Source organism: Hibiscus syriacus, unplaced genomic scaffold, assembly GCF_006381635.1.
Source record: "Hibiscus syriacus cultivar Baekdansim isolate YM2019G1 unplaced genomic scaffold, ASM638163v2 tig00000767_pilon, whole genome shotgun sequence".
NCBI classification, from domain to species: domain Eukaryota; kingdom Viridiplantae; phylum Streptophyta; class Magnoliopsida; order Malvales; family Malvaceae; genus Hibiscus; species Hibiscus syriacus.
In genome coordinates, this window is record NW_024061822.1 from 57,873 (window position 1) to 75,686 (window position 17,814).

At 34.3% G+C, this 17,814-nt stretch overlaps 1 protein-coding gene and 1 pseudogene across 4 annotated transcripts; both read right to left on the bottom strand.

Moving 5' to 3' along the window:
• Positions 1-24: 24 nt before the first annotated feature.
• Positions 25-16,891, bottom strand: LOC120217234 (26S proteasome non-ATPase regulatory subunit 7 homolog A-like). Of its 4 annotated transcripts, none has more exons than XM_039214436.1 (11): positions 2,537-2,757; positions 2,430-2,494; positions 1,937-2,029; positions 1,714-1,795; positions 1,532-1,628; positions 1,271-1,346; positions 1,086-1,144; positions 832-954; positions 516-573; positions 321-406; positions 53-239 (listed from the first exon to the last, which is right to left on the bottom strand). In XM_039214436.1, exons 1-11 carry the CDS (start codon positions 2,614-2,616, stop codon positions 174-176), a joined length of 885 nt encoding a protein of 294 aa, XP_039070367.1. In that variant the 5' UTR covers positions 2,617-2,757; the 3' UTR covers positions 53-173. The 4 variants fall into 4 exon arrangements, with proteins under 4 accessions (XP_039070374.1, XP_039070367.1, XP_039070358.1 ...); XM_039214427.1 differs by adding an exon at positions 16,881-16,891 and having other exon boundaries at positions 59-239; positions 2,430-2,638; XM_039214443.1 differs by lacking the exon at positions 1,937-2,029 and adding an exon at positions 16,881-16,891 and having other exon boundaries at positions 25-239; positions 2,430-2,638.
• LOC120217168 lies at positions 3,917-15,724 on the bottom strand (annotated as a pseudogene).
• Positions 16,892-17,814: the final 923 nt, after the last annotated feature.

The following is a 17,814-nucleotide window of genomic DNA, read 5'->3' on the forward strand; positions in this document are numbered from 1 at the left end:
CGCTAATGGAGATGCACTTAATTACTTCAGTCTGTAGTTGTATGAAAAAAATAAAGATTTTAAATCATGTTTGGAGCCTGGTGATCTCTATGAAGGATACAAAATCACAGGAATGTGGAATCCATGAAATGCTCGAGCTTTTGTCATGGCTGGATCTGAGATGACATTTGGCTTCAACTGGCAGCTTGGACAGTTGCTGGCTTTGCGTCCTCGACTTTCTCATGTTCCTCGTTTCGCATCTGAAAACCAAAATGTCAGTCAAAAAAACCATCCACGAGCTCGATCATGGTATAACGGGGAATTAGGAGTTGGTTTTTCACCTTGTTATTGATTAAGTTATGGAGTGCAATTACACTTCGAATGAGAGATGACAGATATATAACCAACATCATATCATTTGTTTTTACTGCATAATAAACAGAGAATGTGAATCAGAACTTCAAAACTTAATAAATATCCGCATCTAATCTGCAAAGGTGAGCATTTTCAGCGGGAAGTTAATTTTGCATTTTTACCTGCAAAAGCCTTGATTAATTCATTTATGTTTAGGTTTGGCAGTAAGTTAAACACATCCTGCAGGTTTAACACGGTAGACCACATGTAAGATGGACATTAACCAGAACACATTCACAATTATGTACTCTACCGCATATTCAGAATATGTTTTAATCGGGTAAGTAACGTCAAAGGGACATTTAGCTTATCCAGGATATTAAAACTTAAAGTTCACAATTGCAAAATGTCTTAAGCTTCAATGTTAACTTTCACAACTTAGTTTACCTGTAAATGGTAAACTTAGTTTACCTTTCTATAAAAAAAAACTTAGTTTACCTGTAAATGGTAAAGTATTTCATGATTCAATGGAAGCTTCTCATCAATAACAAGATCAAGGTAAGCACATATCTCTCGTAACCTTGCATCCAAACCCTTCAAAGCTGTGAGTTTTCCGGTGACCTGTAGAAAAGACCAAGGTCTATGTACACTCTCTTTCTCATAGTTCAAAGAAAGCTTCAACACTAAGAGCTTTTATTATGAATGCAATTAGATTTGACAGTAAAATAAAACTAAGAAAGAAAGAAAGAAACCTCATTTGCTAGTGTACTGATGGTTGTATCCTTTACATCCCTAAGCAAGTGTTCCACTCCTGTTTATGAGTGAAAAAGGAGTAATAAGCAACCAAATTAATGGTTAACTAATCCAATCTATTAGCATCTTAACCACAAGGATAATATCCTGAAAAGATAACACTAAATTTCATCAAATGGCATACCAATCTCCTCAACTTCGTGAGCAGCAATTTCAGAAGGAACGTGAACAAAAACCTTTTGGCTCTTTTGAGTAGCATTCTGCAACAATACTGGCATATTAGTAAAAATGCTCCCCATGTACGACCAAAGGTGACAGCTTCTTTAAAAAATTATATTTAGTTGCAGTTATTCTCAACATCCAAAGGGGTGCATGTCTGCCTTAACAGGTAAGCCCCTTGGTTCCACAAGATAAAAAGAAAAAGATGCACTCAGATTGTTCGTACCTCCTTAACCTCCTCAACATCATAGTACGCCTTAGTGGGTATCCCCAACTCCTTAGGTTGGACATCAATAATCACCAAGACAGGATTTGGGACATAGCTGAACACCAAAAGAACTTGATTAATCGAATGAAGTAAAAAATAAAATAAAGAACAGAATAATAAGCGAAAACTAATAGTCTTACTTGTGGAATAATCTGTGAATGTCTAGATCATTCTCCCGCAATTTTGGGCCTGTACTATACCAACCAACAACATGCTCCTTCGCTGCAACAAATATCAGAGGTTCACATATCATGTAATGAAGGATGACACTTCCCCCTCCCCTTCCCAGACAAAACAAGAAAGGAGAGAAATAACAAATTAAAATTGGCACCATTATTTACTCTGAGTTGAGAAAAGAGTTACCATTAATCCTCTTAAACATCGAAAACATTGATTCATGGTAGTTGTGGTCAAGGAACCATATGCTCGGGTCCTTCTCGTCTTCCTCAAAAGGCACTGATAACAATAATAATAATGGTGAAAAAACCTTAATACAAGCTCAATCTTAAGAAACTAAAGCATCAGTGCATGAGGTTGGCCAGAGAGCTTAATCAAATGCTTCTCTAATGAAAGCGCCTTCAATTACATACATTTCCACATCCGTTTAAAAAATGAAACTATAAATGGAAATTTAGGTCAAGGAATCTAACAAATTGCCTTCAATTCAAATTAAACATTTTAAATGAAAAAACCCTAAAACCCAAAATTTACTCTCAGCAACCAGCGATCTCGCAAGGTATGAATATAAGATTTCAACAACAACAAAATAACGGCATTATGTAATCAGAAATCAAAACAAATCAGATCTAGAACGAAATTCGAAGGAACAAACATAAAGAAAAGAAGGGGGGAGAACCTGCGTAGCTGTTGGTGACGTCAACGGTGCCTTTGAATGAGGTGCCAAGAAGGACTCCGACGACGCGCTTGCGGGTGTCTTTAGCGACGCGATTGTAGTTGTCGACGATGCTAAGAAGAACCAAAGGATGAACTATCACCTTCTCGATTGACCGCGATGATATTTGCTGGGTTTTGATCACATCCATTTCTATTTACCCTTTTTTTCTTCTTTGTTTTTCCTCTGCGAAAGTGTAAGCTTTTTCTGCTTGATTTGCTTTGGCTTCCTCGCCTCTCTTTCTAGTCTCTACTGTGAGTATTTATTACCGCACAGGAAACCAAACAAGCATTGAATCTTTACGGTTAAAATGCCTTACAGGTCCCACTATTATAGAAACTTATTAAAATTAGTCCTTTTATAATTAATTACACCTTTTTCAATAATTTACATTTGAAGCTACTACACAAACCAATCGAACTCATTAGTTAAAAAATTTGTTGCTATCTAAGTTTCGAGTTCGAGCACCGCATATACAAGGTATAAATGTTTATTGTTAAATGATTGAGATGAATCTTTGAATATATACTAAATTATACATATATCATATTTATACAAAAAAATATATGTAACTACGAACCCATTGAATAGATTCAATGATAAAAGAAAATGTTATTCTAAGAGAATTTGAGTTTAACCGATACGTGTATATATATATATATATATATATATATATGATATTTACGCATTGTGAACCACTAATTTTTTTAATAGATATTTCAATCCCAATCCCTCTCAAGCTGCACATGTACCCAACGCATCAAGGCTGAGCATGCTTCCATCGAATTCCTAATGCAAATATGTAACTAACATGATTTTTTTTATAACCATTAGTATCCGTTTTATTAATCGATTAATCTGGATCGGATATTATAGATGCAAGGATGATTCTCTCAACCCAGCTTGCTCCATTCGTAAACGCTAAGATTCAACCTCTGGCATTACTTAAGAGATCTAGTGCCTCATCGCACTAGACCAACTGATTGAACATGATTTTTTAGTATAACATTCGAGTATTAATCCGAGCCTTAAAATTATTTTATTTCGTGTGTTCAAATCGTTAAATTAAACGTGGGCTTGATTTAAGTATATTTTGGAATCATTTAAGGTTGCAAAAGGGAATTTTGATTTGAAAAATGATTTAGAGGCTGTTTGTTTACTTCAGAATGATTAAGCGCTGAATGATTCAGAGACTCTGAATGATTTGGCTCTGAATGTGATATGTTGTTTGATAACTGGCTCTGAATGATTCAAAATATACTTCTGTGCTGAATCATTCAGCACTATTTTGCTGAATCAGTCAGTACTGAATCATTCAGAGGTGCGAAACAAACGCGCTGAATGCTGAACGATTCAGCATTCAGCGCTGAATGATTCCATTAAGAAGCAAACAAACAGCCCCTTAGAGTGTAAATTTTCCATTGAAAAGAAAACCAAAAAAATATTTTTCTTAATTATTACCACAATCAATTTTTATTTGTTAAGACAAAGTTTTAATATAAACAAATAGACAAAATAATACTATAAATTAATTTGGCTCTGAACTCTGATCCTTGTGTTTTTTTTTATCCTATGCCTTTTGCTTTTCTTCTTTTTTCTTTCTTCAATGGAACACGACCATCTGTTCCCGCAAGCATAGCATACTTGTCCTTCCTTGTCAAGTTAGTGCACTCGAACACCAATGCCCCGGCCAGCACCCTTTGAATGTAGTTTGCAACCTCAATTGCAGGCTTTCCTCCGTTGCAAGTCAGCTCTGCAGACAGCTGGTTCAAGAATGTGATCTCGTAAGTCGGCATTAGGTTCATGAATACGAAGTAAGGATCCAACAATTTGTGTCCCCGGACCGTCGTTCCGTTAAAAACAGTTTGTTTCGCATTGATTGCGACCGGCACGATTCGATCGGTGAGTTCGGCAAACAATGCGCTGAATCTCAGCAGAAAATGGTTCTCGGCAAGTAGTCCCTTCGGGACATATGACCTAGTCGCCTTCCTGTATAAGGCGCTTGATGTTAGCTGCATCTTTCTCTCGTTCCCTTGATAAAGCGACAGCTCTAATCGGAGAAATAATCTCCGTGAACTTGCTAATACTATAAGTAACGCAACTGATATTTTGGCCTAAGGCGACCGCCGTCACGACCTGGTCTAGAACCGTTCTGTGGTTACAAACAAAGAGGACATCACTTTGGCCTTTCTTAGGTGCTGGTGGATGGTTACCCGTTACCCTTAACAATCAATTTGATTCCTAAGATCATGTAATTGTATCTAGCGATTCTCTCAGGCAAAGGGATATTAAGATAGACCCTTAGTAAGGACAGAATAAAGCCAATGGGTAACCATAGGAAGGTCAAGAGGGCAGCCAAGGGGGTTGGTCTTTGGACCAACCGCCCTTCATGAAATATGACAGGGCTTAGAAGCTTGGTTCTCGGCAATGGCTCCCATTTGGTTCTTGGCACCATGAATCCTTCCTGCACACACACACAAACAAAAGATAAATTATCATGTTTGAACATCACAAGGATAGTGCTGGTGGAACCAATGGTCAAAACTAGAACTGAAATAGAAAAGCGGGTAGGGCAGGGCAAAGTTGAGCTTGTTGATTAGAATAAATTTATCTTGTTGATTATTAACGGTTTATTTCTTCTGGTATGGATAGAGAGTCGTAATTGGTGAGGTAACAACCGTTAGTTGGTATTCTTCTGTAGGAGAGAATGAATAAGGGGACGATGAGAGTGAAAGAAGGAGAAGTGGGGGGATCCCTCACTCAATTGTGGTTGAGAGGTATTTATAATAATCCTAGCTGATGATGTCATGTATTGGGAAATTATCATCACTCGTAGGTGAGCAAACTAAATAGATATGATTATCATATTTTGGATTTCGTTCTAGTAGAGCAGTGAATCTGTCAGAGATTTTATCTATTCAAAGATCTCAGCTGACGTAGAGCTAGTAATTTTCGGAGATGACCTCCGTGTGTGTAACAAGTCTAATAAAAAATGGGCTGAAAATTATGAAATTGCATGATGTGGAAAATTAGTAACAAAGTTAAGAAGGCATGAGCAAGGGAACCATGTGGACCATAGAAATTTAAATTTTGTAAACTAAAAAAAGCCAGCAGCTCTATAAGGGTGGGGAAAGACATAAGGGGGACATATCAAACAAAACATTATGGATCATAAATACTCTCACCAACCCTATTGCAAGGCCAAAGTTAATCTCATGTTTCAATTATGACAGTAAAAAAAGGAGTGAGCTAGGGTTTAGTTAATGAGACCGAACCTTGCATAATGACATGAATCCATGGTCAGTTTCTGTGTCTCCCAGGCCTAAATCTGGCAAATCTCTGCCAAATTCCTTCAATATGGCAGCCCGTTTGTGTTCACCAACAACAACTCCTGGTTTAATGGTGAAACCGGTCGCTCTGCCTGATTTCGACACCCTCAGCTCTGTGCCAATAACCTTGTCAGCGCCTAAATATGTTTTCACAAATGGTTCCACCATGATTCCAGGACTCGAGGAAATGATGTATCTTTTCCCAAAGGACCTGAAAATTCTCCAGTTCTCGGGATGGACATCGTCGGCGTAAAACTTCGGCAACACGGACCTCGAAACGAGCTCGATGTCTCGTATTTTTAACCCGACAAAGGAGATGAAAATGAAGGTGTTAATGGCTATGGATTTGGAGTTGAACGAGTACGTAAAATACACGAATGGGACGGAGGCTAAGAGAACGAGTGCTCTAACAAGGCTGCCAGCTTCAAGAGCAACAAGCATGAAATAAGGGAAAGCACTTCGTGACACGAGGAGGGTTCCGTCCAAATCCGCAGCCACCGTCTGATTCGACTTTCATTCGCTGCTACATTTCGAAATAACAGGAAAACAACGGTGAGCTCCCATGATTATAGGAAGAAAATTAGCAAAGGAAGAGGTTAAATGTTTTAATGGCAATTGGCAATGGGAAATGATATTGTTGAAGCTGTTCGTTGGCCTTATGTAGCATGAAAAAACTGTGGTTGAGACCAAGAAAACAATGAGAAATCCAATAGTTTTTCATTTTAAAAAAGGGAAAAACTTGATGAAAAATCGAATAATGAACGTTAACAAAGATGAATATTATATATTTTACGTATAAATATGGGCAGTTGTGAAGAGGGGGGGTCCGAGTAGTTGGAGATCGACACCAACACCCACATTCATTCGATTAGCCTGCTTTTCAGTTTCCAGACGCCGCTTATTAAAACGCTCCGATTTACTAATCGAATAATTTAAATTAGGCACTGCAGAGACAAGAACGATCTTCCCACCCAGTTTATTCTATTCGCAAACATCAGGATTCAAATCTCTGATCTTATTTCAGAGATCTAATGTCTCATCTCACTAAACCAACTAATTGTTGATAATGTTTTCTTCTTATGTTTATCAATTTGATCTAGATTCTAGTTAGATTAAACTTTTAAATAAACATAACTTTTTATTTATAAGATTCAAACTTACAACCTTACTAAAAAAAACCCTCCATTATACATTAGAGGTAATAATTCATAATGATAAGTTCTATCAAACATAATATGTTTCAACAACAATCCTTCGATCTGATAGATGACAAATATAATAATATAAGGAAAAATAGTTATCGCATTATCAAACAAATAGGAGAGTAATGAAATAGGTATATTATAACTTGAATAAAGCGATCTCCTCATACTTTGTTCGATCACATGTAACGTAGGATAAAATAAATATAAATAATCATTTCTCTTCGAAGAGGGGAGGAGACCCAAATCATTTCCTTCATCCTATATATTAAACCTCCTCACACTTTACTATTCGATCCAACATACAAAAACAACTATTAATATTCTTCTAAATGACTTGTTTTACTTACGCACGCAGACAAGTTGACAAAAGTTTCCCATTTGCTTGAAAGTATAAAAATATCTGTGAAGTCATATATAGTGTATCAAAATTAGGTTGGAAAGTTACACGAATCAATTTACCTCAGTGGTTTAAAGAATATTTATTTGTTCTTAGAGATTATAAATGTTGAAAAGTCAAATATGCATTTAGCATATGGGCGGCTAATAATGAGGCGGCTGGAAAAATGGCTTTGGGCGGCTAATGTAGTCAAATTTAGGTAACCAAATTGTTGAATTTATGTAATGGGTAAATGGAAAATTTAGTCATTGCAATTTAGGGTATTTATAAGATTAGTCCTTAAGCTTCAACTATAAATACCCTAGTTTATTTAGCTTCAAAACTATCCCAAAGCATTCTAGTTTTCTTCCAATACTAGAGAGAATTTAGAGAGTTTCTTGAGAGTTGTTTTCTCCTTTTTATCAAGAGAGAATTATCATTGTTTTCTCCTTGGTAGATCGAGAGAAGTTGTAATTCCTATTTTCTCATAGTGAAATTCTTCTACCGTTGCCCGTGGTTTTTATCCTATATTATTTAGGGGGTTTTCACGTAAATTTTGTGTCTCTTTTATCTTCATATTTTATTTTCTCAAATTATCAGTTGTGATTTTGCTCTATCCGATAGCTGTGTTCCGCAACAATTTGTATCAGAGCCAGATTAGAGTGTGTAATATCTGCTTATTGTCTCTGTGGTTGCCACCAAAAGGTGGATCCTCCAACATAAGAAAGTAGGAAGTTATTACCCATTTTTTTTGAAGGCTTCAGAGAACTATTCACGATAGTGAAATAGTGGGAGTTATCCGTAAAAGAAGCTATGGCAACGAAATTTGCACTACAACAAAATTTCTTATTAGTGGCATCTAGGTTATTGTCACTAAAACTTCAATTTATGTCACTAGATGTATTTTGTGACGTAAAAGTCAATGTCATGACGATCGTTACCCTAGGTGTGTCACTAAATGTCAAAAGTGACGATGTATGTGTTATCGTCGTGTATTGTTAAATATATAGTGACACTAATGGATAACGTCACAATTTAATTTGCATTAAGTGACAATTACCTTTGTCACCAAATGATGTATATTTTCATCATTAATAAATCATATCGTAACTAATAACACACTAATTTCATTGTATACATGATGAAAAGAAAATTGTCACATTGTTAGTAATGTAGTATATCGTCACCTAATAGTAGCATGGATGACATTTATATATATAACGCCACTATATAATTAATACTCAATGGCAACTAATAATGTCACTAAATTATGTAAATTTTTGTTATTAATGATTCATATTGTCACGGATAATACATTAAAATCAACCTATATGTGACGAAAGAGATATTGTCACATTTTTAGTGACATAATATAAATGTTACCTAATAATATTATAAATAACCTTTATGCATAACGTCATTTTATAATTTATATTTTATGACAGTTGGTTATGTTACTAAATTAAATATGATTTCGTTATTGATAATTTTTATTGTCACAAATAATGCATTAAAATCAACTCATATGTGACAAAAGAGATATTATAGCAAAACACAAATAATTTATATTCTATAACATTTTTAATGACAATATATATTAAAATAAAATTATTTATACAAATCTAAATAAAAAATAAAATAGTTCACTTATTGAAAAATAATAAGATTTAAACAAATGTTTCACTAAATACATAATAATATCATTTCTATAAATATAAAAATGTTTAAATGTTTACAAAAAAATAAAAATTATATGATAATATTATGACTTGTAGAATATTTCATTGTAACAATCTCAATCCAAACCTTGAGTCGGTTGTGGTTCTGCTGATGTTGAGTTTGTGGTATCATTTGAAGCTACAAATTAAAATAATCAACATTAGTTACTACAATTAATATTATATAATAATTTTTATTTGATTAACTAAATTGTTTACCTGAAAATTGAAGTGATTCCACTTGAATTTTCAATTGTTGTATCTAGATCAATTTCTTCATGTGTTTGATTATTTTTTGTAAAAGGGTACTTTGTATTGAAGAAATTACAAAGTGACCACTCCGAGAACCTCGTTAAAAAACCTTCCTATACCTAGTCGGAGGAAAAAGAGTTCGTCCTAGAGTGGAATGAACATGAATGAGAGACTGAAAATAACTGCAATGAATTGAAATCATGACAGTTGACTCACTGCCTAATTCCAGTACATACCAACTCGAAAGAACAAAAGCAAAAATCCCGAACTGGCTGCCCAAAGCAGAAACCAAGCAGAGCAACACTAATATCCACTGCACTCGTTCAAGTGAAAGCAAACTAAGACCAAAAACAGAGACCAAACTGACTAACCAACGATTGGACGAACAACAGAAGCAAAGCAGCAGCTGGGAATGCCATTTACCGCAACTGGGAACGTCATTAACCGCCACCATGGACAAAGGCAGTTGGATTTCTGATAAAATCCGACACCACGGGATAAGAACTCGGCCATAGATAATTCGCCCATAATCCTATCAGCAGTAAAGCTTTTAAAAATATGTGTTCCGCCGAGAAAGAAGCCCCATCTAGTATTATTTTTACAGATCCAGACTGTCCAAATCAAACCAAAGAAACCAAGACGCCACAGCAGCTTCACTCTCGGTCTCACACTTTGCGCGAACCAAACCTCAATCAATAATTTAACGTTCTTAGGAAATACTAAATTAACATTCCACACAATGCACCATCTTTGCCAAGCATTCCATACAACAGAACAATGACAAAGAGCATGATTTACCTCCTCCGGCACAAGCTTGCAATGGAGACAGCATAACTGATCGGAGCATTTAACTCTCCTTTTAAGCAGCTCCACCATAACAGGCAGTCTTTGGTGCACTGCTTTCCACACAAAGGCAGAGATTTTAGGAGGTACAAGCTTAAACCAAATGATTCTCCACACAGGGTCTTCCAAAAGGCCATTGCAGGAGACTCTATAACAAAAGGATTTTGGGTTATATAAACCGTACGACGAACCAACCCAGATTACCCTGTCTCATCCTTGATCTACTCCTACCGCTCTATTTAGAACCTGAATGAAATCGCTCCAAATAGGTTTTTCCCATTCAAAGAGAGCTCTTCTCACTTCAATCCTCCATTCCCAACTATCGTGTACCCGACCGCCAAAATCATGTATTTTTCCGGATTTACGAACTGCAAGATTGAATAATCATGGATAAGAGGATTTTAAAGAAAAATTTTATGTCCAGTAATCCGTCCAGAAATCAATGTTGTGACCATTACCCATAACAAACCTCAATTCTGAGAGAAAAACGGGTAGCAAACTCCCTGAAGGATTCACAAGTCTGCGACACACCCAAGAAGAAGATCTATAGGGAACAGGTTTAGGCAAGAGCGCATCTTGATCGTAATTATACTTAGCTACAATAATCTTCCTCCATAAACTATCCTTCTCCACACTGAATCTCCAAATCCATTTATTAAGTAAGGAACGATTTTTAATTTTGACATCGAAAAACCCCAACCCCCATGAGAAAAAGGTTTACAAATGTTGTCCCACTTAATCCAATGGATACTCCTTTCCGACTTTGTATTCTAGACAAAATTAAACAGTAACTTGTTGATGTTCAGATTCTTGGGTTCGATTTAGTTTACCTGAGACTTTTGTGTTTCATTTTCTTGTGTTCCAATCCTTTTACGAGATACTTTGCCTGGTGTCATCCTAAAACATATAGAAAAACCATTATAAATACTTGCAGAGCATTCTACAAATTAATTCATAAACACAACAGTTCGGTTACACTGAGAGAATGATTCATTTGCAATCCAACTACATTAATAATTATGCTAAATTACAGAATTTTGTAAACTTACACTGAAATGATGCTATTTTCAATCAGTTTAAATGGAAATGTAAATAAATTAACATAAACAAAAGGAATGATATAAATTCAGAATTCACAAATACATGCACCTAAAGGAAGCATAAAAACATAGCATAGTTTGAGCATACATTGTGAAGGTGAAAATTTACATAAGAAACATTTATTTTTAAATGAAGAATTATCAATGTGGAAAGGAAACAATACATGCACAGGTTTTTGAATGAGGTTTCCAATCAGACTACACAATATCGAATAATAAAAGCAGCAACATTTAGCAAAATTTAAAAGAAAAAACTAACAATTATTTTATAAAAACATTAGCTTTTAACAAAAAATCAGAAATTGAATAATAAAACTAACCCTAAATCATATGAATTCAACAATATCAAAAAAACCATATTTAACAGCAAAAAAAATAAATTTAAAAGAAAACAAACAATTACTTCCAAATTAAAGTTGAAAAAACCTTTATACTACTGCAATCTGAATCAAAACAAAAAATAATTATAAAAATAATAAAACTATAAAGACACCTTTTTGAAGAGTATAATGACCCAATTTACTTTTTTTTTTTGAAAAGCCAAAAATAAGATGTATTTAATAAATAAAAACATAGCGATTAAAAATCAGAAAAACAAAAGGATGAATTCCTCTACCGCCGAAATCTACGCCGTGGCCGAGAAAAAATTCCAAAAAAAATACTCAGCCATGAGTGTTAATAGCTTCCCACAACAAATTCTTAGGGGGCGGGGTTAGTCAAGTCCCGAGCTTCCAAGGCGGCGGTCCTCAACGTCCTGGTCGTCGATTTATTCGCCTCCCAGAACGACAAGCTCCGGTAAGGCAATTTATGCTTCTTACACAATTCCCTCACCAACGGCGAAACCTTCCTTAAATGGCAATTAGGCAGCCTGGGGAACAAATGGTGCTCCAGCTGGAACTGTAACCAACCAAAGAACCAATCCATCGTTGATGAACACGAAATGTCGATCGTCCCACTCGTTTGCTTCTCGAATCAGTCGTTTCCCGTTGGTAGTCCGACGTATACATTTGCAGAAAAATGGTTTAATGTGAACTGAACGTGTTGGATCGACGTGACCGCAAAGCTTGCAAGAACAAACATGAATCTCTTCGGCCAATTCGGTAGACATGAAACCAGGAGAGGGAACCAAATCCAGAACACCATGATTCCTGCTATGTTGAAACCTCTGTCCGGGACTTGACGTTTCGAGAACAAAAACAAGAATGTTTGAACGAACAAGTTGATTCTTGCAACAATCATAACGGGGTTATTAAGAAGGGAGACTTAAAAGAAAGAAAATGGGGAAGTGGGTTGTGTAGAGAGTGAACGGCGGCTGAGGGTTATTAAAAATGAAGTGTACGTTTATATTAAACCTAATTAAATTTTATTAAAATACTTCACATGTTGCCGTTTAGGTATATAATCAGCCCATTTTTCTTTATTTGGGTTAATCATTGTAAGGGTCCTGTCCATGTTTAAAGTAACACATTTTGGTCCTCATTTCAAGGCTTTTTCTTTTTTAACTTTGTGAATCTGGCCCCTTAGTTTTCGTGGAATTTTGTTTTAGTCATTAGTGCCTTTTTATTATGTTTTTCTTTCTTTTACATTTAAAATATTTTTATAATAATGTTCATTTTAGTCATATAGGATAATGGTTATACTTCGATTTGAATATGATCCAAATTAATCGATAAAAATTACTTTATACAACTATACACTCATTTCAAACTCTCGCCCATCTAATAAAAAAATGTCAAATTAAATTCTATCAAGCGGCCTCAATGGCTAAGGGAGTGTTATTCTCCCTTGAGATTATAAGTTCGAGTAATTACATTTATATGACGTGTGTACGTTCTCAATAGTTGAAAAAAAAATTCTAAACAGAGAGTATTCTTATAATCACTTCATATTGAGAAAAAATATCAAATGAAATCTGAAGGGAAGTTTTGATTTGAAATAACGCGGTGTCAAATCGAACCTAACTCGGGAAGCCCTAAATTCAATTTGTTCTTTTCCTTAAAAAAACTAACTATTTATTAGTTTATTGTTTAATTGATTGAACTTAGAGGAAAGTTGTTAATCAGTTAATCATGATTAGAAGATTGAAATATGACAAAATTAACCTTGATTTCTGCCTTTTCTTTTTTTTATGGAAAACAAAGAAGTTTCTTAAAATACCTACTTCGATAAAAAAAAAATTAAATTTGACTTTAACTTTTTTAAATAATTAAATAATTAATTTTACTAAAAATATCAATGAAAATATTGAACTTTTAACACCATTAATATGATAGTCCATGTATTTCATGCAAAAATTATACTTTTAAAATTTTTCCATTATTTTAAATTTTTAATATTTTATAAATTTGATTTATTTATCGACGTGTATGCAATTAAATTAGTCTGAACTAATTCAATTGGGAAACTTAAATATTTTGTATCCGAAGATTGGGTGAGTATTCAAGTAAAAAAAATTGAGTTAGTTGAGTTGATGAGTTCTATTTTATTACTCATTTTTTTTGATTTTTTGTTTAAATTTAATTATAAATATTTATATTTTTATGATACTATTTGATTACAATTTAAATGGTTTTGTTATAAAAATAATATACATATTTTTTAATATATTATACAAAGTTAAGAGACTCGATTCGAACTTAAAAATTAATCCATAAGTACGAGTGTTCAATGTCAAATTATTGATAATTATCTTTAAATATATATTACCTTATAGTTAACTTAGACTAATAAAAAATTAATTGTGAATTTAACACTTCCGTTTAATGAAATTCAAGAAGTTAATCATTCTATTTTATTTTAAAAATAAATTCTATCTTTATATAGGAAAAGATACCATATTCTTTAATGAGGTTAGGAGTTCAAATTCTAAAGTTTACGAATGGAGCAAATTGAATTGAGAGGATCGTATGTACTTCTGCAATACGCAATCTAAATTAATTGATTAATAAATTGAATACTTAGGATTATACCAAAAAAATAATACTACTAATCTTATCATTACATCATTGGCCTAGAAATCAGTAATTCAACAATTTATATGTAAGAGTAGAGAAAAATCAACCATTAATAATTTATATACAATAAATTCGAACAAACCAACAATTTAAATCCATATATTTATCAATAACTAAATTAAATTATCAATTTTTATAAAAGATAAAGATCAAATTTTAAGAGGTTGGTTGATCAAGTCTTGTGTGGATTCTAATCATGATATTTGTCTTGAAATTATAATATTTCTCCACTTAATAAAAATATGTGAATTACATATTTAGTACTTAAACTATTATTTTTGTTTCAGTTTGATAACTAAATTTTATTTTGTTTCAAAATCATACTTACGTTTAGTTTATGTTTCATTTTGGTTCCTGTCGTTAAAAACTTAACAATAATGTCGGTGTGTTAAGATAATCCAGTTGATAGTTTGTTTGCTTCTCGGTTGACTTTGACGTGAATGCTGAAAGAAGCTTCCTGTGGGTTCAATGGTCTATGCCACAAACGTATCCAACCATTCGTGCAATCACTACAGCAAAACAGGTTTTTAGCGGCATTTTTATAGCGGCGTTTTTAATTGCCGCTAAAAACACATGCGACGTTATGACAAACGCCACAAATAGCACCGCCGAAAATAACGCAGCTAAAGTTAGCGGCATTTGTTCAACAAACGTCACAATAGGGTTTGTTATTTAGAGGTATTTGTCAGAAAAACTTCGCAATAGGTGTTGATGTTTAGCGGCGTTTTCCCTACAAACGCCGTAGTAGTTTTTGAGATTTAGCGGCGTTTTACTTACAAACGCCGTAGAAGGTTTTGATATTTTGTAGCATTTTTCCCACAAACGTCGCAGTAGGCTTTCAAATTTAGCGGCGTTAATATCGAAAATGATGAAATAAGGGTTAAGAATTAGTGGCGTTTTTATTAAAAACGCCGCAATAGGTGTTGAGATTTAGCGGCGTTTTCATACGAACGCCGCTAAAGTTAGGTATATAGCGGCGTTTCTAGTATACAAACGACGCTAAATGTATGGTATATTACGGCATTTTTGTACAAACGCCGCTAAATAACATAGAATTTAACAGTTTAAAATAATGATTGATTACCCCAAATCTGTTTTTCAACCTGTTCCATTATCCAACAAACAAAACAACAATAACATGTTCTCTTTATCCATAACAAACAACATCAAATCCAATATAATAAATAAAAGATTTCATTAACGTAATATAAGTTCAGTTAAACAAGGTTCAGTAACATTAACAGAATGCTCATAACATAAATGAGACTACGATGGTGGATTCTGAGGTTGTGTTTTTTGTATCATTAGCATCATATCATTGAGTCCTTTTTCAAATTCTTCACATCTCTGTTGATATGCTGCTTCTCTTTGTGCTTCCGCTGCTTCTCTTTGAGCTATCGATGCTTCTCTCTGTGTTGCCATTGCTTCTTTCTCTGCTTCCGCTACTGCTCTGGCTGCTTCCGCTGCTGCTCTGGCTGCTTCCGCTACTGCTCTCTCTGCTTCCCTTGCTTCATTTTCTGCTTTCAAGTTAGCCATTTGTTGATCCATCTCAGCCAACTTTTCTTTTAAATGACTAACTTCAAGGTGGGAAGATCGAGACTATGATGACATGTACTGTGATGAGCTGGATCCAAAATATTTGGTGGGAGTAACGAATGATCCTTGACAGCGCACCCGACCATATCTTTCATGACCCAAAACATCATTAATAGCTTGGTTTTCAATGTCATCATCATTAACAATACCTCGACTCAAAGCAGTAGTATGATGCTCCGCCTTTTTCTCTCTCAATTTTTCCTAATAATAAAGTGAATATTTAATTAAAATAAAAAATGTCATGGTACAAATATAAAGAAAGTCATGTAAATTTAAAACGTCTACCCAATAAACGTACCATAATTTCTGCAGCGTCAGCAGTCATAGGAGTGCCATCATTCTTCGTATGTGTCATGTCGAAGAGTTGGATTCAACCAACTTTAGAACCGGATGTATTTTTCTACAATGTACCATAATATAATTACTATGAGTTAGTATGTACATGGAATACAAAAAACTATTTCAATAATCTATAATACCTCCTCATGAGCTATACAAGCAAAGCTCTTTGATCCAGCCATGTGCGTAAACTTTTGTTGTTGTCTGCTAGCAACACCAACATGCTCTCGGTCCTATAATGTGAAACAATCACTTTTAATGATGATTTAAAATTCGTTACAATTATTTCTGAAAAATACATCATACTTGTCCTTTTTTTGAACTCCAAAATCTGATTGCATCTTCCCATTGGTACCTGAGCATTCCTGGTGGGACTGTTTGCAACTTCTTTTCAAGGCTGAGATCATTCTTGAAGTATTTCTTCTTTAAAGAGCTCTTGTGGTCCCTCTATCTCTTCCCTAACACTTGCTTCACATAATCGTCAGAGACCTCTAAAGAAAATTTCTCCTATACAGCAAATAAGTGTGCATCGTAAGTATAAATTAGTATTGAATTTCTATAGAGTATATATTATAATGACATTATTACCTTAACAAAATCCAATGCTTGATTTTTGTTACTATTAGGCATTTCGCGCCATGACTCGTAATTGATCGGTAACAGATTCGTATTACGTCCAAATATGCTTAAGTAACCTGCTAGAAGACGTGATTTTGGGTCAATAGGTTGACCGACATCATTTCTTGAAACTTTGACACGATGCCCAAGAGGAAGTTGGTATAATTCCTTCAAAGTTGTACGTCCTCGAGTCTTGCGCGTTCCAGCATTTTCAACTATATAATAAATTATTAAATGCCAGTTTTGAAAATGAACAAAGTAGTAAATAATGTTTCGAAGATTACTTTGAATTTCTACTTCTTCTTCAATAGTTTCAAGAACTTTGGAAGACTCAGGTGCATTCGATTCCTCGTTATTTCTTTCTTCATGGTCTTCAGAAGCTCGAACAACCCGCAAATCAGTTATTTTTCTCCTTGGCATGATATCTATAATAAACAAACATGAGTAATAAAAAAATGAATTAATTAATGAATATATTGAAAGACAATATGTTAAAGGTTATAACATTATAAATAAATAAATGAAATTGTGTCAGTTGTCATATGTAAAGGTTACAACATGTTAAAGTCTTATGTAATGTCAGTTGTCATAAATATCTTCATCAACGTCCTCCCGAACCCATTGAAATTGTGTTGTATTAGTGATAGTTTCATCTAAGTTTTGTGGTAGTAGAGGTAAACATTCTGATCTTGTTTCAATGTCATCTCTACTTCCATCCCCGATGTCTATCAAGTCTCTGGGAGTATTTCGAAGCACAACATACCAACCGTCATCCATTGGATCGTGACAATAAAATACTTGTTTCACTTGAGAAGAAAATACATATGGTTCATCCATCAAACGTTGACCCGTGTGAATTAATAGAGAGAAATTCACCATTGTAAACCCGAATTTATCTATTTTTATACATCTGTTTACATCAACCCAGTCACACCAAAACAACACAACCTTTCGTTTTC